Raw genomic sequence first — 20,535 nt, 5'->3', positions numbered from 1 at the left:
ACATCTCTACAAGTCTGACTCTTCAGAAGAAAGAATAACTAGTGACAGCCTCCGCCAAACACTGTCATTTCCTATAAACTTTCTAATGCTGTAGCTGGAATTCCTGACAGAACAAAGGGTGGAGAAACTTCAAGAGCTTAACTTTCCCCTAAGTGAGGTACTGCAAAAGAGTATTTTAATTGAGAACAATCTGCAAAGTTCAGCTTGGCTTGCCAAGTAAATCTGCCTGCAAAATGATCTTTCAGCAAAACAAAGTTGAAAGGTACCTAAAGCTTGGCTAAACTTTCTAGTGATATTAACTAACTTAACATGACACAAAGACCCACCTGCCTTTATGCAGGTGTTTTCTGACAGGATTTCACCCCCATTTCTAACAAAAATCAGCCAAGTTCATGTACTACTGTGAGTACACATTTATAAATCCTTCAACACTCTCATTTCAACAGATACCAAGAAATGTCTTCTCCAAAGCTGAGCTATACTCCCTTGTGAACAAAGACAAAACCAAAGACCTCTACAGTGTCTCTTGCTGAAAGAGTTACTGACGTGTAAGTAAAAGCAGCCACAATAAACATCCACTGAGTGCATATGCCAGAGGGTTATTTCGCATAAGAAGGTAGGGCAGAGAAAAGTACACCAAGCAATCAAGTTATCAAGCACATACACTAACCTGCACTGTACCAAGAGGAAAATAAAAAAAAAGGAGGGCAAAGAGTTAGTGGCTGCTTTCTGCTCAAATTGCAATTGTACAATCATGGATCCTCCACTAGACCTGGGCCCTGAACTGAGCACCTCACCAATTCCACTTTACTGCCACTACTTCTGGGAGTAGTGAAGTGCATTTATAAAAACAAATGAGCTGGCAACAGGGGAAAGAATGGAGCATTTGCAAGGGTATGCAAGGATGACAGAGGAGCCTACCTGGAGGCAGCTATAAGCAGAAGCATTTAGTCCACCATAACAGGAGAAAGCCACCACTATGGGGACGGATTTCTTCTCAGGTTTCTTCTGAGAAAGTCTAAAGAGCAAGAAGGATTAAGAGATTAAATTGTCGTCTCTGCTATAGTCTGACAAGTCCTGTAGTCCAGACTTGAACTATAACTGCTTCTAACAGCTAGGAAACAGAGAATTCAGTGGCTGATATAACACTTGCAGTTACAGATAAAGTCCTTTATGCCCTCCCATCCACTGGACATGTAAGGTATACATAAATACATGCACACTGTAGGACATGCAGCTGGAATTGTTCCCCTTAGTTCTGATTTTTTTTCCAAACCATCAACAGGGAATAATAACGAAGGAAGAGGCTTTCAGCAATGCACTTCTCAGCTGAACTGCCCTTATTTCATCATGACTAAAATGTTACGTTACTCCCAGAAGAATGGTCAAAAACTGAATTACAGCATTGTTTCAAGACATGAATGACTGATTTCACTACATTTTATTTTTGTCTTGGGTTAGTTTGATCTCATGATCATCAGCTAGTAACTTGTGAATGGTTTGCAAGAACACTTTATTGTCCCTTTAAAGGTCCAAACAACAGTTCTATTACAAACAAGTTGAACTAAAGGCAGTGGGAATAGCCTTGCATAAAGAGCTGCCACCACAAAACACACACTGCCTCACACTCAGTAATTCAGGCACATGGACAATGAGCAAGACTCACATTTATGTTACAAATCACAGGATGAGAACTGTTTCATCACAGCTGCACACAAAATGTGCTTAGAGCTACAGAAAAAATGTCAGACTATGCTGAGAGTGTGTGGAGCTGCAAGCACATGCTAGGCTAGCAAAGCACTAAACAGTACTGACTGGATGGATAATGCCAAGAGACTGGAGTCTAACATGAGTAAGAAACTCACAAAACTATCCAAAGATTATAAGGTGTTTCTGTTAAGGAAGGTTTAAAAGGCATCTACAGAGCCTCTTTATGTAGCTTGTTACAAGATCCTATTTCACAGGAGCTTTTCCATACTCAGTTCTATAACATTCTTACCCTAAAAATCACACAGAACAGTAAAGGGGATTAAAATATATGAGCAATCTGATTGGTATTTTGGAAGTGCAATAAATTCTGTTTTGATATTTCTCTTGAGGCAGAGTATAAATAGATTCACACAATACAGGAAGATTTGGCAGTCAGAACCACAGGGTGTTTTCTCAGCTTTGAGCTTCTCAGGCCTTTGAGGTGCTACTTCCTAAAGAAAACAATGAAATTAATTTATGGCAATCAGGAACCCGCACACACACAAAAGCCACTGAGTAGATGAAGTTTTCTTCCATTGACATAGATTATGTTATCAAGATCCTGTATGACATCTCTTCATCCTGACCAAATGACATTTAATGTCACATATATTAAAGGCAAGAGCATGTATCAACTGAAAACAGAGTCAGAATATAGTGAAGGTGCAAAAGAGAGCAATTTAGATGTTCCTGTTTCCTGTAATTCTTGTTTCAACCAATTGATTCTACTCAGACCAACATCATTCTCTCTTTGTATTATTGGCAATGCCTTTTCCTGGAGAAAGAGCTATCAGTGCAGTGCAGGGTCCAGCAAGAAATTCCCTCTTCACCTTTAGGTCACTGAATACAATCTTAGTGTAAGAGAAACCAGCACTACTCTGCTGCATTCATATACTGCACATCTACTGCAATGTAACTTGTCTCTTCTGCATGACCCACAGGAAGATTACAGATATCAGCTCCAACAGCAAACCAGTTTGGTTTATGTTCTCACAGAGGTGCTGAAGATACTTGATCCAAGTCTTCTCGGGTTCTTAGCATTTCTGATATCTATCTGTAGAATAAGAGTTCAGTGTTTTCCAAAGTCCTTTCTCATACTGAAAATATTACATAGCACTCTTTCAAGTTCTGGCTCAGCTTTTCAGCTTAGACTCCAAAACCAGAGAACTTCCACATAACTGGCATCAGGAATGCTGCATTGGTGGTGAGTTAAGCTAGCTTCAAGAAAAAAGGCAAATGACTTACTAAACAGCTCTCCTCTAAAAACAACTGCCTGCTCCTATTGAAGAGTTCTTCAATTGTAAGGTACAGAATGTGCATTTCATCCAAAGAAACCTTACTGAGAAGTGCCAGTGTGAGCAAAGAAGACGAACATGACACTGACAGCAAAAGACAAGCAGAATTTTCCTCTCAAAAAAGAAGTGAATGACTGGCCAATGAAGAAAGAGAAGTAATATCCAAAAGGTCTAAGAATAACTTAAAAATTTCTGTCTGAATTCAGTTAGGAAAAAAAAGAGACTCATTTATTAAACTATACACCAAAGAAGAATAAAACAGCTAAAACACACAGCCTCCCACGTTCCAGTTCATTGAGGGAGTATGTCAAAGCACAGCAAGTCTGCTCTAGAATATGAGAACACCAGGGTAAATTGAGTTATCAATGCTGAACTCACAGGATGGTACTCAAAGATGCAACTGGAGTCATCCTCTTTATCCCCAGTTTACTGACAAAGCTGTACAGCTCCAAGAAATAGGACAGCCAGAAATGCAGGACAACCAACTGTTGGCTTCAACCATTTTTAGCTCTTAAACCACGACACAAGTCAAAGTAGTAAGCTGCCAAATATCACCCAGACATGACCAAACACAGGAAGCAGGTAACAAGCTCTGCACTGGCAGCCACTGTTCTTTCCTGTTAGAAGATGAAGCAGCTCAACAAGTGCCTGTGGAGCTAGCTGTCCTCTTCACAAATAAAAAATACAATGGCAGTCTCAGAGGAAAAAAAACCAAAAACATTGTTCAGTGACAGTGGAAGGTGAGATAAAATGTCTGCTTTTATTTATTTGTGTTTGTGCTACAGAGCATCTGATTCATAGGCATAAATGTAACAGTAAAGGTCGTGATGGTTTGCTTAAGGAAGTAAAGCAGAACTCAGCTGAGAAACTCTGATATGAATCTTTGAAAAGGAAGTGATTTGACATGTCAGCAACCACCTGAAGAGCATTTGCAGAACTTCTAAGCTACCTGTTGCTGTATTACTTAAATTACTTCAATAAAAGCGAGTTTCAAACAATCAGTTTCTTAGCCCCAACATTGGGACAATGATGCCAATACTGAAGTAAAAGGAGGACATTTTATCACTTTTTTTCCCCCAAATAATCCCTTGGTAAAACTTCTTTTACCTCCCAGACACCATGACAGTCTGCAAAGTGATGTGCAAAGATACAACTGTATTTCTTTTACTTGGAACTTTTACTCCTATCATTCAGAAACTGGAAATAGCTTCCCCTCTGACTCTACAGCTCAAAGCTTCTTGACTGAAAAGGAGAAAGCTACTCCATTCCTTCCTCAAATAGCAACAAGGAAGGATTAAATTCAACTGCTGCTTTACTACACAAAAGACTCAAAAATGCAGCAGTATTAGTACCATGTTTCTTATTAACAATCTTCATCCTACAACTACATAAAGGGCTATAAAGAAACTACAGCAATCTGTATCCTGTATCACATGTAGAATACGTGAGCAAATAAAAGTGACTCATTTTGATCAGATTAATTTTTTTGAATAGCTTAATTCTCACCTCTTTTCTTCATTCATCCACTGAGCACAATGCCCTAAGTCTTCTTAAAGATTCCACTGTGGATAAAATTCACTTCCACCACCCAGAGAAATTTCACCATAAAGATTTTCACATTTCTGTATTATAGCAGGTTTTTCAAATAGTCATTACCTCTTTTTCCCCCCCTTACTCAGTAGAAAACCCAGTGCATGATGACTATTTGAATTTGGACCACAAAAGCACTTTTGAAGCGATTCTCTGAATTACTGCCACTTACTGCTTTTTGGTTCACAACGTTTAGCATCAGAGCTAAAGTAGATTCCCTTTTAGAACAAACTCAAGTGGAATATGAGCTACAAGATCATTACCTGTTGCACTCCCCTACTGCAATCCAACCACACAGAAGCATTCAGTCCATGGAAAGTCTTTAGAGTAGTCCAAAGTATGTACACTGCACATGTCAGGTCCTCACTGTCAATTCCTTCCACTCTACAGATATTCTCCCAGAGGTCCACACTACTTGCTAATGTATTAGTAGATCAAACTTAAAGATGGTTTCATAAAACTGGGGAGCTGAATTCATGCCAGCAACGAAGAGGAATCCTCAATGAATTGTGTGTGAAGTATTAAACTTCAGCTGCACTTTTACCTTATCATTCTTGAAGGGTTATAAGTAGTGGAAATCAGAAGATCATTGTTTGCCTGGTGATTTGCCTCAGAAAAAATGCCTTTTAGATAGAATATTAGTTCGGCTTTTAAGTGCAAATATTTGACAAACCTGAGATCTAGTGAAAAATTATGGTTCTAGATTTCCGAAGTCATTTGTTCGGTTAAGTTCTATTAAAACCAGCCCAAGAATTAAAACCTCTAAAGTAACTTTGAAAATCACAAGCATATTTTTTTTCCATTATCCAAATCACCCACTATCTCTGCATGCAACTAGATTGACTAAGGACTGTACACCATTCTTAAGTCTGTTTTTTTTACTTCATGTCCAGGTGCATCCTATGTTAGAGAGGAAGACCTGATCTGTCCAGTTCTGAGTATTACAATTTCATGTAAAATTACAGATCATGTGTATATACATAAATGTATACACACACACACAAAGATAAATATATACTCACTTCTGGTAAAAAAACATGTCAACAAAGATCATCTGAATGAAATTTATATAAAATCATAAAGATTTAGGCCTGGGTTTCACATGTGCAGTCAGGTTCAGGCATCCATCACCCTCCTTTATCTGGCCACCAACTGCTGCTGCAATGTTACCACTCACTGTGTTCATGACCACAGACTGGGCAGGGCCACAATGAATCATTCCCCTAATCTCCCAGGGTTGGATTCAAACCTCCTTCCATATACAAAAATGTTTAATTTCAAAATATTCAAAGTTGTTGGAATTAATACAATGTTGGCAAGACAGTGATTTTAGCTACTGAAAAGGAGACACAAAGCTCAACTTTGTCATAGCTGAGCTGCCACACATCCATTTACAGACATGCATTGCACCTGTCAGCTCAGGGACACTGCATCCTTGTCCTGTGAAGTAACACAGGAGACAATTAACTACTAATGTGTCTAATTTACAACAGCTCAAAGTGCACAAGTCTAATTAGTGACTTCGCAAAATAACATTAACAAGATGCATCTGTGCTTGTTTTAATCAAGCTGATAATATACTATTATTAGACTGATTTCATCAACTGCTTTTCTGCTTCAGATGAAATTATTTACAGTGAGCTGTTCTGCCCTCCTGTATTCAGTTAAGTATTATAATAAACAAGGGATTTTCCCTGTTTTGTCCCTTATAATGAAATGCATCCCAAAAAGATGCCACATGGTCAACTTACCACTGCCACAGCATCACTAGAAAGAACAGCTTGGACATCCAGCACTGTATAATAAGCTACATTGGTCAGAATGTAGATAACAGTCACAATTGGCATAGACACTGCAATAGCCAGTGGCAAATTCCTGTAAGACAAAAAAAACAACCAAACCCACAAGCACAGAAAAGAAAAATCCATTAATAACGGAATACACGTATTTATTTGTATCCTTTACAAGAGACAGAAAAGTTATGAAGCCAAAATAAAGATTTCAAAATACAGTATTTCTGGAACTAGAGTTTGGTTTCTTTCAAAATTCTAATACAGAATACTGAAAAAAAATTCCAATTTTTACGGGAACTTAAAACCTAAATTAAGTGTCGAAAGGGATTCTATGCAACTGCTCTTCAAATACCCTAACTTGAAGGTTTCCAGATCAGTAATAACAGCATTCAAGATTATTTGCTTTAAGCTATTTCCTACTGGCCACGTGGATTACCACAACAAGAGCCCAAAGAGGCAGAGCTCTGAGTCACTGCGCTCATTCTCCCTAGGGAACAGAGGGAGATGTACTAAACCAAACCAAACCAAACCCCTGACCTGCTCATTTGCACTCACCACTGCAGAGAACAAACTAAATGGGCTGCAGAACTGCAGAAGACAGAGATGCAAGATCCAAAATTGCTACACAGATGTGAATCTCATGATCTGGTATATCTCACTAGCAAACAAGTGTGTAGAAAGTGATACCGAAAAAAAAGTCTAGAGCAACAGGAAATCACTGCTAACCTTTAGATGTAAGCAGATGAGATTTAACTGAGATAAACTGACAGCCCTGAGTCTGCAGCTCCACAGAGAGAAAGTACAGAGCAGAAGCAAATTAGCATTAGGCTTTGTCTTTAATCAGGCTCATTCTTTTCTAAAACCTTGCAGGGATATTCAAATGTTTCAAAAAGGGAAGCAGAACTGAGACTGTTACTCTCACATCCGCCCAGTTTGACATCAAACACACCATGGTGACATGGATGAGCTTTTGCCATGAATGCAAAAACTCAATAAAGCATAAATATTATCAGTCTGACTAAAACTTTGTGAGTTTCCTCAAAAATTTCCTGAGGCCCAGAACTCCAGCTGTGTCTGTCTGATGCTGTGGAAGCAGAAAAACAAACATACAGCACAATCGCCCATATAAATCAGTAAATTAGTAACTGGGAGTTCTGACTCTGCTTCCAGGTTGGACACTCAGAGTAAGAGATCTGTGAACCTCAGCACAGAGAAGAAACAAAATTAGAAAACCACTGAAAAATTAATTCAGAAACGTTATATAATGTAACAAAAAGATGAAATGGCCTTTTAAGGACTTTGCATCATCCAAGATTAAAGCCAAGGAACTATGTCAAATTTAACTTGTGCATTTCAACTTTTGAGTGGACAAGCATGAGAGCATCACGAACCAAATGGACATGGAGAATACGTAATTCTTGCAGTAATCTGATAGAAGCCTGGGATATCTCATTATTCCCAAGAACTCTCAATGCAGAAAGCTGAAATTTGAAGTTCACTTTAACAGCTGCAGTGCTACCAAGAACAAAGATTATATTAGGCTCTGATGCCTCTAATACAGGAAATAATTATGAAGAAATTTTCATCAGCTAAATATCCTGTGAGAAAAATTGTTTTTCAAAACAATACATCTAATCAAGAGTTACCAAACTGGTAACACAAAACAATATACTAACTTAAAAAAGATAAAAAGGCATTGCAACAGCTCTCAAACAAGGAGCTTTTGAGCAGAAAAAAAAACCCCACCACCACAATTTGAAAGGCCCAAATGACTTCTAAAAAAAACACAAAACATACATCTCTTCTGAATACATGTAACAAATCTTTGAGAGAAGATTAAAGAAATACTGTCAATCTGAAATTCAGTCTGACTAAAAAAAGCTTTTTTAGAGTTAAAATACTTATCTGTTATTTTATCTTTTAAACAGATACATTTCCTGGTTAAATAAATGCTCAGCATAAAACAACATATAGAACAGAACAAACTGCAAGAGTCAAAATAATTTGGTAGAACTGAAAAATAAACAAAACAACAAAACCTCTTTCATTCTTTATCATTCAGCTGTAGCAATCTGAGCTGTTGCTTATAATAGGGAGTAACAATTATCAAATGGGATTCTATTTTTAAAATAAAAGGCATCTGTTTACAGAACAACAACTGACCAGGATTAGTCAGTCACACTTTTAGAGCATAAATTCATGGAAAAGATTCATTAACATGTTAAAATATGAAAGCAGAATGACTGCAGAGATAAACACAGCACAGACTACACTGTCCCACTGCAATATTGACATGTTATGACAAAGAGTAGCAACACCTTGCACTGAAAGCTTATCAAGCCCTGAATGCAGCATTCTGCAACCATCCAGACTTATTTATTCTTACCTTTTTTCTTCTTTTTTTATTTTTTAATGGAGTTTAGTCAATCTTTGCTAGAGGCCGTTCACAGCCTTACCACCTAAGCACAGAGCAGCTCTACCCACTTCTGCATAAGCTCAGACCTCATTAGACAATGATACCACAAACCAAGCAACTTGGGAACTATCCAGAATTAGAAAGCTCAAATCATTTACCTTTCTGGGTTTTTGATCTCTTCTGTTACAAAATTGAGTGTATCCCAACCAGAGTAAGAGAACAAGGCAGAATACAGTGCAAGAGAGATGTCTCCAATATCAAAAGAGGATCCCTCAAATGAGTTCTCAAAGTGCGATGAATGTCCTGTGTGTGGAAGAGATGCAATGAAGAGCAGGACAATAAAATACAGCAAATAATGTTTTTCAGTTTGGTACACAGCTACAACAAAACCCTCAGAAACCCTAACTCCTTCAAATGTGCTTATTAAGACCTTTTCTTGCAATTCTCCTCTGTACTTTATCCATGAGAATAAGCATGACATTTACAACTAGTAAAAGTTACAGGGTGTGGATGATACTGTTCTATAATTAAGCACCTAGTTTGTCCACAATGTCACATGAAGTTCAGGAACATTAAGTTTGGACTAACCTACAAACAACTGGCAAAGACGATACTCAGGCTAAGGGTATTTTTGTATCATACATATTTATAAAACAACTCACTCTATTCTTGTCCTTTCACATTTTAAAACATTCAGCCTATGCAGAAAACAAAGATTACAGGTGATTCTGGATAACTGACAGAATAACCCACAAAAAACACCTAAATGGATGTTTAAGGTTTTGCTATTAAAAACAGAAAACTGAGAAAATTTAACAGAACATAAAATATTACTGTTACTTGAGATAAAATTTTCCCAAGCTGAGAGAAGAAGTGTGTGGTTTTATGCACTAGTCTTTGTGAGAACTTGTGCTATCTTATGACATTAAGCAAGTCAAGACAAGCTTATCAATATATATTCTGACTATTTTACATACTCAGACACAAAACCACCGAATACAGAAAGGTGAGCTCCTACGTAGCTCCAAACTTGCCCTGTACTATGCATCCTGAAATGTTTAAACTCCATGAAAACTGGGCAGATAAATATTTGAGGCCTCATTTCTCTTCCCTACTTTTTACCCTAATCAGATGTTGCTATCCCTTTGGCACAGCATAGGCAGAGTTACTGCGGAGTTATAAACAGAGAAGGGAGACAAATGCCAAGTTACTTAGTTGAGGTCAAGCTCAGCAGCTACAAAACAAGGGATGGGCCAATGTGTTAAGGATTAAACACTCCTGCATGGTGCTCAAACATGTGTATTCGTGTTCCATTCACAATAATGGCCTTGCTCAAGAACTTTCAACAATAACCAGTTAGAGCAAGGGACATAAATTGCCAGGGAGAGACCTTTATGGCAGCTTTGACAGCAGGGTAAAATTTTTTAAGCTACCACACCAAGAAATTCTCCCAAAGGGAAGGGCTAAGAACAAAACTAAGGTCAGAATTTCTCTGTCTTGAAGGCACAATGCCCAACACGCGCACACAAGTTAAAAAACCAAAATCCAAACCCTCAGCAGCTTTCTAATTCTCAACAGCTATAACAGAACTCAGGCTTTCAGCAAAAACAGAGCTGCTGTTCCACAAATCTACCTACATGTTCTTAGAAACCCATTATTGTTTTAAGTTCAAACACTCACACTTGCACAAAATTCATTTAGTAAAAAAAAAACATTCAGTTGATCTCACTGTAAGGTAATATGTTCCTTACAAAATTTACAACTGTCTCCACTCCCATTGTATTTTGCTATCTCTGTGTTTTCTCTGGTTTCATTTCCCTTATCATTCCATACTGCAGGCTGTAAATCACACAATACTGCTGAACAATCAATTACCTTCTTTTACCCAGTTCAAAGTCAACTGAGATAGGATGGATATCTCATGATAATGCCTAACATTGGTATTATTGGGGTTTCCAATTGGTGCTTACAGTTACCAAGTAGAACTGATAAATACAAACCTTTGCTTTCATTTGAAAAGCTTACCCTGGCATATTTTAACAATCCCAGTTATGATGATGACAATAAGAGCAATAACTTTAGCGTAAGTAAACACATCCTGCACACGTGTTCCCCATTTAACGTAGGCACAATTTATAAATGTTAGAATACCTAGGGGAGGGGAAAAAAAAAGAAGAAAAATTAAAAGACTATTTGAACAATATTCAACTTAATTCATTTTTCAAATATTTTAATTGTAATCTAAATATGCACTTACCTGATATACTCATACTTAGGGTAAACTAAGCCAAATACACTGGTACTGAAAACAAACTGGTTCAAACAAAATGGCATAAAACAAATGTTCTAAACACAGTTTTAAAAAGATGGAAGGAAAGACCTTCTCCTTTCTCTGATTACATGACCTTATTCCTAACATGACCCCTCATCACTGCACTCTGCTACTATCTTGAAGCTAAAGAAACTGTTACATGCAATTAATTCATTCCCATGCATCAATATTGTTCTGATAAATGAAAGATTAACTGAAAATTCCATTAAGCAAACATATTAAAAGTGTTTGAAAAGTTTTTTTATCCTTCTTTGTTAGGCTGAGCATGAGTTCAATACCCATGGAGTAGCTGCAATACTGAGTATGGTCACAGGTGATGAAATACTCTATTCCAGGTCTATTCAACTGTATTACAAATAGAGAACAGATCTGATCAAATCATTTGCAAGGGCAGGTGGTGATAGGGCAAGGGGAAATGGCCTTAACCGGAAAGAAAGCAGATTAGATTAGATTAGGTATCAGGAAGAAGGTCTTCCATGTGAGGCACTGGCACAGGTTGCCCAGAGCTGTGGATGCCCCATCCCTGAAGTGTTCACCCAGGCTGGATGGGGCTTGAACAACCTGTTCTAGTAGAAGGTGTCCCTGCCCCTGGCAGGGGGTTGGAACTAGATGATCTTTAAGGCCCTTTCCAACCCAAACCATTTTATGGTTCCAAAGAGTACGTTTTACAGCTAATGCAACATTAATCTGGATTTTTAAGAACTGCTAGTAAATTACAAGTATTCTGTGTATATTTGCCCTTCTATCCCTAAATAAATTAGTCAGACCTATTTCACAAGTTTGCAATGAAACTAGAAATGAAACTTTCAGATTTCACAAATATTTTAGTACTAGACGCTGACTAAACTTACTCACATGATGAACTTCCCCAAGACTGTTCTTATGGCTCTCAACATTTTGTTTGTGCATTTATTACTTTTTTCCCCAAAATGGAGAGCCAGACAACCTCCACCTGAGCTCAAGGGTTGACTATTTTATAGGATTCAGTATCTTCAATATTCATCACTTAACCAAATCCTAACTCAGTGCGTATTTTTCTTCCCCAGATTATCAGTACATTTAAACCTCTATGTTGCAAACAATATTACCCCCAAATCTCAGTTTTTCATCTAGCTAGTAAAAAAGTGATTAGATTCTACTGTACGTTTTATCTCCAAAGAATTTTCCTGTGCTATTTTAAACATGCATATAAATAAAAAATAAACTTTCTTATTACCTTTCCCATAAACCAAGAACACTACTAAGATAAAAATGATTTAGCATAGCTACCAAATTGAAAAGTAGTAATTTTTAGAAGATAACAAAAGAATGGTAGTGATCTCAAAAGCATGGCACTAGTATGCTAGACAGTCTGGCCAAGTGGAATAGCTCAACAAAATTCCACTGAGCTTGGCAAGATGAGGGGAAAAAACTAGTTGTATCAAATTTCAAAAGTCAGGACTGTTGCAGCTCTCAAAGAGCCCTCAGGGGAAAAACCAACGCTGCTTGATCTCAGCTCTTCAGTATTAAGTGCTGGGAGTATTTGCTCACACAGTTTATTTCAGCCTTTTTTTTTTAAAGCAACATTCATTGCGAGTAATTATTATTAGTGAGTTAGGGCTTGGTCTCTATTTCAGAGGAAATGCTATTCTGTCTGTGATATCTTATAAGAAAAAAAAATTATAATCAAGAATCTGAATAAGCTACACGTCCTCTCTCTCTTTTACAAAAATCATCCTCTCTCGTTAATTATCATTTAGCTATTTAAACTCCCTGAGAACTGCCACACATACCAAAATACTGTCATGATTGTCAGAGTAATGCTGTATAACACTAGGACTGTTCCCACACTAGATCTAGTATTGTTATTGCTACAATTAAAAAAAAACCCCAAAGGCAAACCAAAAGGAAGCCACACAACAAACCCACCCAATTCTCACATACAATCTGTACCTAACCAGTGTTCACACTTCCATTCCCAGTAGCTTCATTAATAAGGGATTAATCATATCCAGAGCTAAGGATGTGACAAACATCATCAGCCCTGCTAAGCCAGGGAGAGGTGTAGGCTTTGACAGGAACAGCTAAATGAAGTTGTAGAGCAGGGCTGAGAGTCTTAGCACTGACACCTACAACAGGGCAGAACAAGCATTTAAACCATGAAACAGTTAAATTGTTCTGCCTACACAAGAGTGATCTTGCTGTCACGGCGTTTCCACTAAAGAAAAAGGTGCCAAGTCTCCTCATCTTAGCAGCAAATGTAGAAGACATGACATCTGTCTTTTCCCTTTTCTAGTCCTATACGGACCACTCTAATAAGTAACATTAGAGCTATTCTAACAGACTCACTGTTGCCTCAAGAAGGAACCAGCTAGGAGCAGCATATCTCCTTGCAGCACATTGTTAGCAGTGGAAGAGCCCAAGTTCTGTTAGCTTTTTGATCAAAGCATCATGTCAGTAGAGGTGTCACACTGATCAGTACGTGATGTAGGACTGCCATAGAGACTTTGTGAAATATATTCTTCACTGTTTACTCAAAATGTAAAATATGTATATAAACACTTTTAACTGACACCTAAATTGAATGAGACACACCTGGTTCAATCATACAGTTTCATTCTTCTGATACAGCAAACATTTCAATGTTTTACGTCTACACCAAATTTCCACTTCTCAAAACAGCTATAAAACAGGTACTGTTTGTACTAATGTTACAGTCAATCACAAGAATAATCTTGGATGAGTAATCTTTTAAAACCTACCAGAGCGGTACCTGAAGTATGTCAACAGTGAGAAGCTATTGTAAAATAAATCACACCAGAACTTACAGCATAAGAGCCATTCTGCAAAAACTCTTAGACTACACCAACAGTATTCTGAGGTTTGATTTAAAATGCCTTTCCCAAGGAAAAACAATTTTTACTCCCCTTTTTGCCATGTAAGCAAACTTGGAGGAGTTAAATTCCTTGTTCCGCTTCCAAATGAGGAAGTGGTAATTTGCTGACTGAACACTTGCAAGATATTCATGTGCTGGATATTGTCCTTTTTCCCACTGTAACGCAAAACCATTGCAGCTTCAATATGCAACAACTGTTGAGACTTGGTAGGATGTGTTTTAATAACACTGGATAAGAAATTACCACACCAATTTTCAAGAAATACTTACATTCACAAGCAGCTGCTATGAGACGACAAGCCAAATACGGAGGATCACAGGAAGGGAAGAAAGGCTGAACTATGTAGTTAGCAAAGGTGATAGCAATAATTGCCTGACTCGTTGGCTCAACAATTAGGAGTGAGGTCCACAAACGAATAAATGCAATGAAGCTCCCAAAGGACTCCAAGATATATGCATAGCTGGCTCCTGACTTTGTAATAGTGGTTCCAAGTTCAGCATAGCAGAGAGCTCCGAAGACTGAAAAAATCCCTCCAATTGCCCAAATTACTAGAGACAATCCATAAGATTTGCTGTAGATGAGGACTCCTTTGGGAGACACAAAGATACCTGAACCAATCATGTTGCCTACTATAAGGCTTATCCCATTTATCAGAGATATTTCTTTCTTCAGTTGCAATGTATTTTGGTTTCCATCCTGCGTTTCGCTTGGATCTGTCCTGTCGGATTTATCGACGGGGCTGTATTCAGCCAGGGAAACGTGTGACTTCGTGCAATCTGTCCTTTCTCCCATTGTGGAAGGATTGTGAATTCTCCACGATTCCAAATCGCAAACTAAAACAAAATATAGACAGCTGAAATCATGACCAATTTTTTTATCCCAGCACTTTTTTTCCACCTTTACCCTACGATTTACACACGTAAATTGAGAAGTTCCCTTTTGTTGCTTCATGTGTGTTTGTTTTTTTATGCAAAGGCAAATTCATGCACAGTTAAACAGGAAAACCAACACACAGAGCAAGTGACAAATCCCAATTTAACTTGAGAGAGGAACTTCTACCTTTAGGAAAACAAAACCATAGGAAGGACCGAATTAAGAGACCCCAATTTTGAGAAGAAGCAAGAACAGAACAGATAGAAGCACAGTGAGATGATACAGAAAAGCACTGCAGGACCGAGATGGAAAAAATGGAAAGTCTGGATCAACTAGAATAAAGCAGCTGATCGGGGCGGGGGAGGATTTTGTGCTTTTCTGGGGTAATGCTAATTTTACCAAAGGTTTTGTTTCTGCAACAATAAACTAGTTAACTGAGACAACCAAATCCTGAATATGGGGATTTTGAAAGGCCAGAATGCAGCCATGCAAAGTACATGTGTACCCATGCATCTAGCAACATACAAACATACAAGGTTCTGCCCTTGCACCCAGAGGCACATCTGTCTGGAGGGAATACTCTTCCTCTATCATAAAGCCAACACCTGTATACTGCAGCACACAAAATCTGACTTGACTTCCCTAAACTAGAATAGTTTTAAAGAGGTGAAAATGATAAAGATGTTTTTCAATCAAGTAAAAAATTGCTTATTGAAACTGCACTGGTTTGGGCTGAGGAAGAGTTAACTTTCTTCCCAGTGGCTAGGATGGAGCTATGGTTTGGATTTGTGCAGAGCACAGGGATGATAACGCAGAGGTGTTTTTGTTGTTCAACAGTGCTAACACAGAGCCAAGGCCTTGACCACTTTCCATACTGCCACACTGGCAAGGAAGTTGGGGGTGCATGGGAGACTGGGAAGAGACACAGCTGGGACAGGTGACCCAAACTGACCAAAGGGACATTTCATACCACAGGACATCATGCTCAATATATAAGGTGGGAGGAAGAAGGACAAAGGGGGAACATTTGGAGTGATGGTGTTTGTCTTCCCAAGGAACCATTAGGCATGATGGGGCTCTGCTCTCCTGGAGATGTCTGAACACATCCTGTCCATGGGAAGCAGTGAATTAATTCCTTGTTTTTGCTTTGCTTGTGTGTGCAGCTTTTACTTTCCCTATTAAACTGTCTTTATCTTGACCCATGAGTTTTCTAGCTTTTATCCTTCCAATTCTCTCCCCCATCCCGTTGGTTGGGGAGTGGTGAGCAGCTATGTGGCACTTGGTTCCTAACTGGGGTTAAACCACAACACAAACATATTACATCATTCATCTTTAGAGACTGTTCTTTTATATAATGCAAAATGAGATCCTCAATCTCTTTAGTTGGATACCTTCCGGTTTATTTTCCCCTCAATACTCCAAAGAAACACTTTCAAGACAGTTAATTACTAAATACAGATTTTATCATTTGTGCACGAGTCAACACCTTAGCTAGTGTCATACATACATCAGAAGCCATCAGATTTCTCACTTATAATTAGACTAAAAATTTTCAACCTTCCAGAAACTCAACTCTGTTATTTCAGAACTTAAAAGCTTGAGTGTTATAATAAGGCACTTCCAACAAAATTAAACTAACTAGGAGAGAGGGATTCACAATTCCTACAGATGAGAAAATGAAAACAAATTTATCTCACCACTCGTTACCTGTTCTCCTTGTTATTTACCCTTCCATCTATCTTGTGTCAAATTCCTTTGCAACCACATAAGAGCTGACTTTCCATTACTGGTGTAGAAGAGCTAAGTCTTCAAAAGGACATGTGGCCTATGAGCTTGCAAGATTATTTGTTTTGCTTTACAAGAGAAAGTTCTTACTCTGGAAATGAACATAGAGTATTCTAACAATCAATTGTAAATATGATGCAATCATCAGAAAGCTGTGTAAAACAGCAGAACAACCAACCAAAGCAGATGTCTTCATGGCTAATTTGGCTGTAAGAAGGGTATTTAAAAGAACACTTGTGACCCATAAAAATTCAACTCCAAATTGAGTCTTTTCATTTCTATGAAATGAACATGACAATAGTTCCAAATGTATTTCAGAAGGCAAATCACTGTAAACAAACATCAGTGGAAAAAAAAAAAGAATACTACAACTATTATTACGACATCCAACTGACAGTTTGAAAACATGCCATGCTCATTTTCAGCCCTTCCAGCCAAAGGGTAAGACTGTGAGTATGTTTAGGTATGTTTAGAACTGATCATGAACGTAAAACATCACTTTGATGCTAACTCCACAGCTTTACGATTTCTTACTTCACACATCCTAATCATCATTCCCATTTCTTACTGGCACACCTTTTAGTATGAACTGATGTGAAACATACACACACACAACTTTGAATACTCAGGCATCTCGTTGGTTTGATTTGATTCAAATCAATTGAATAACTCAGATCAAATCAAATCTGATGTGTGCACACACAGGCAGTTCTGCACTAAGAATTACTGTGATTCACTTTGCACTAAGAATTACTGTGATTCACTTCATGGTCTGAAGTTCAGAGGTGCATTTCATTACCTGCAGTTACAGAGTCTGTCACTATTCAAATGTCTCCACCTCAATTAGAAGCACGTGTCTGCAGTTCTATACAGTTTTTTACTGATAACCTTGACTGTTTCTTGCCCTACTCTACCCAGGAAAGAACAACCACACCTAGCCTGTTTTGTCCCCCAATATGCTTTCTTCCTCTCCGAGCCTGCTTTTCTTATTCCCAGCTTCAGGTATCTGACAACACCTTGGATTTGCATGAAGGTGTGTACAACAGCTCACTCAAGATTTGACATTTCATTCCCTTCTCTAGCCTTGTTTGTTTTATATCCTTAAAGCCTACAGGGCAGGAATTGCTTATTTGCCTGAGTCACATGTCTTATTACATCACCTCTGTGACAGAAACAAAACTGTTGGCAGGGTTTTTGCTACAAGCTCTTCACTTAATCTCAAGTGGAACTAAAATCAGCTGCTTTGACCAGCTAAAAAAAAAAAACAACTTACCAAGGAAGAGTGAGAGCAGAGTCTAGAGAAAACTGAAGCTATGTCAATATTAGCAATACAAACCCACATATATTAAAATCCACAATTCTGTCGTAAGATCATTGCTTCTGTGGAAACAGAAGACAGACTTAGAAGAGGAGAACCAGAGACTAATAGAATGTATTTTCTAACATACAATAACCCTGCAATACTGCAGCTAAAAACACTACTAGAATGATCTCTAATGCTGCCAAAGTTTAGCCACAGGACTGCTGTCGCTAATACAGCATTATGCCTTCACACAAGCTAACGTGGATTTCCTCATCTCTACCCTTGTGCAATACAGTCTTCAACTCTTTTTTTGCTGATCCTTGCAGCTGTGAGGAATCTCTTTGCTGATATGCACAGATTATTTTTACTGAAATAGCTCTGCTGTTTATATAGAAAGCCTTGATACAAAATCAGCACGGAGTGACCTGAAACTAGGAGCACTTCAGCGTTTCACCAAAAATACATATTCTGATAAGGCCTATCACACTTTGGCCAAGCACCAAAGGAGCTAATGAAGGTTAACAGCAGTTAGCAAAGTACTAACACTGCATTACAGGGTGGCTCTCCTTTAGGAGAAGGCAAAGAGGAACCATCCACCAAGATCCCATTTCTCCCACTGACCAGAGCAGTTGTCATTTGTTCAGCTAGGGGGGAACCTGCAAGTGGGTTAATGACCAATGTGAAATACCAAACTGCTAAAAGCTTAGTGTGTTTTGCTGTTGTCTTATACAATACCTGTTCATTAGCAAAGATTTCTAGTGTTCTTGCCTCTGTCTTCCACAGTCATTTGGACCGTGCAAAACAACTCTAGTTGTAAAACAGCTTTACACAGGCACTTTGGCTATTCACAGATATCAGACCTAAGATTCCTATTTCTGAACACAGTTGATTGGCCCTGCCAGTAAAAGCCAAGATTGCTCTATACAGGCAAACATCATCCAAGTCTTCAGGGAGTTAAGTACTGACAGACCAAAGGTTGTAAGTCCCAGAAACGCTGTTCCCTGCAACGTATATATTTAGGCACCTCACAGTCTGAACATTTATGTGGGAAAGGCTTAGAGTTTGTCTAGTACGTATTTTTCTTTCCTCTGGTGAGAGAAGAATGACATCCCTGCCATACATACAGTTCGCAGACAGGAAGCCCTTGCAACAAAAGTAATTCCCAATGTAAAGATCTAATCTCTTCCAAACAAGTCTTTTGTGCTTATATACACAAACACACCATCTTTAGCACTATGAAAAATAAAACATAAACCTTCAAACAGAATTGGCTGTAACATCCATTTTTATAAAAAAGGGACACAATATGTTTATCATGTACAAAGGCATGAAAGAGAAGTTACTTTGTGAATTATTCACGTAATAGTTTACCAGCTATGGCAGTAAGTCCTGACCATACACACCTGTGACACAGCTGGAAAGAGATGTTCTGCAAATAGACATACTATCCACTTGTTCAGAGAAATCCTGAATAAGGCTATGAACATTAAATGAAAGGAAGACCTATAATCAGCTCACAACAGATCTTCAGTTACAACATCCCAGACATTTCTCAAAATTTTATGAATTACCAATCCTAGATAAATCCACATCATTAACACCAACCTACATTTCAAACCAAGTCACTTTAAAGTCAGGGAACCATACTGGTTACAAGTGGAAAATAACATGCCACTATATCCTTCACACTTCAAATTTATTTTTATATTTCCCAAAGGAAAAAATAGAAGCGAGCTCACAACAGAGACTTTGTGCTAGGCAGCCTTGATTTAGACAGAAGTGAGGTTTGGAGTGCCCGAAGCAACTGCAAGGAGAGGAACATCTGGCGAAACTTACAGTAAGACTCAGGTTAAGACAGAAGGGACAGTACTAAGAGTCCGTTAAAGTAACTGACATTATTTTATGCTAGGGCAACGGCTTAAGAGGGGAAAAAGCAGTGCCAAAAGGCACACGCTTAGTTACAAACCTACACCCATGTGTACTCTTCGGGCGCAACTTCCACGCGAATCAGATCGCACTGAACACACATCACTTGAAAAACACATAAACCACCAAAACCACTACCAAACGCCAGTACTCACAGCACCACCGAGTCCACTGCTGTGCCCTGCGACAGCCAGATAACGAGAGCAGCTGGAAAAAGAACAACACCACCAACACCACCAACACCACCAGCACCACCACCCCGAGCAGCAACGCTCACACCCGCCAAGCTAAACAAACACGTGGCTCCAGCAAACCGCCCTGAATCCGGGACGGGCACCGTGAGGGACACAAGATTCGGTGTCACTTCGCCTCCTCCCTCCACTAGAAGCACCAGCTCTCCTCTTAGCATAAGCAAGGCTCAGACTATTCCCCACCAGCCGCGGGTGGCAAACAACCGCAGACACCGAATCAGCCGCTCGCTGCGGCGTATGGAACAAACAAATACACAAAAAACCCCTGAGCACTGCCGGGGGGGCCAGACACGGCGGCCGCAGCGAACGGCCAAGGCAGACCCGCGGGGCCCCAGTACCGGCCGGA

At 38.8% G+C, this 20,535-nt stretch overlaps 1 protein-coding gene across 1 annotated transcript in view; it reads right to left on the bottom strand.

Annotated features, from left to right (window-relative positions):
• The window catches only part of LOC103802415 (Y+L amino acid transporter 2-like), a 21,234-nt gene extending 6,357 nt beyond the window's left edge, over nt 1–14,877 (bottom strand). Inside the window, exons 1-4 of the mRNA XM_009074885.1 lie at nt 14,321–14,877; nt 10,869–10,994; nt 9,002–9,146; nt 6,386–6,509 (exon numbers count right to left, since the gene is read on the bottom strand). Coding sequence (XP_009073133.1) covers nt 6,386–6,509; nt 9,002–9,146; nt 10,869–10,994; nt 14,321–14,843 — 918 coding nt within the window. The 5' untranslated portion in view covers nt 14,844–14,877. The remainder of the gene's footprint in view (nt 1–6,385; nt 6,510–9,001; nt 9,147–10,868; nt 10,995–14,320) is intronic.
• Nucleotides 14,878–20,535: the final 5,658 nt, after the last annotated feature.

The sequence above is a fragment of the Acanthisitta chloris genome, unplaced genomic scaffold (genome assembly GCF_000695815.1).
Source record: "Acanthisitta chloris isolate BGI_N310 unplaced genomic scaffold, ASM69581v1 scaffold15075, whole genome shotgun sequence".
NCBI classification, from domain to species: domain Eukaryota; kingdom Metazoa; phylum Chordata; class Aves; order Passeriformes; family Acanthisittidae; genus Acanthisitta; species Acanthisitta chloris.
The sequence above is the reverse complement of the archived record's forward strand: the minus strand, read 5'-3'. Positions and strand labels throughout refer to the sequence as shown.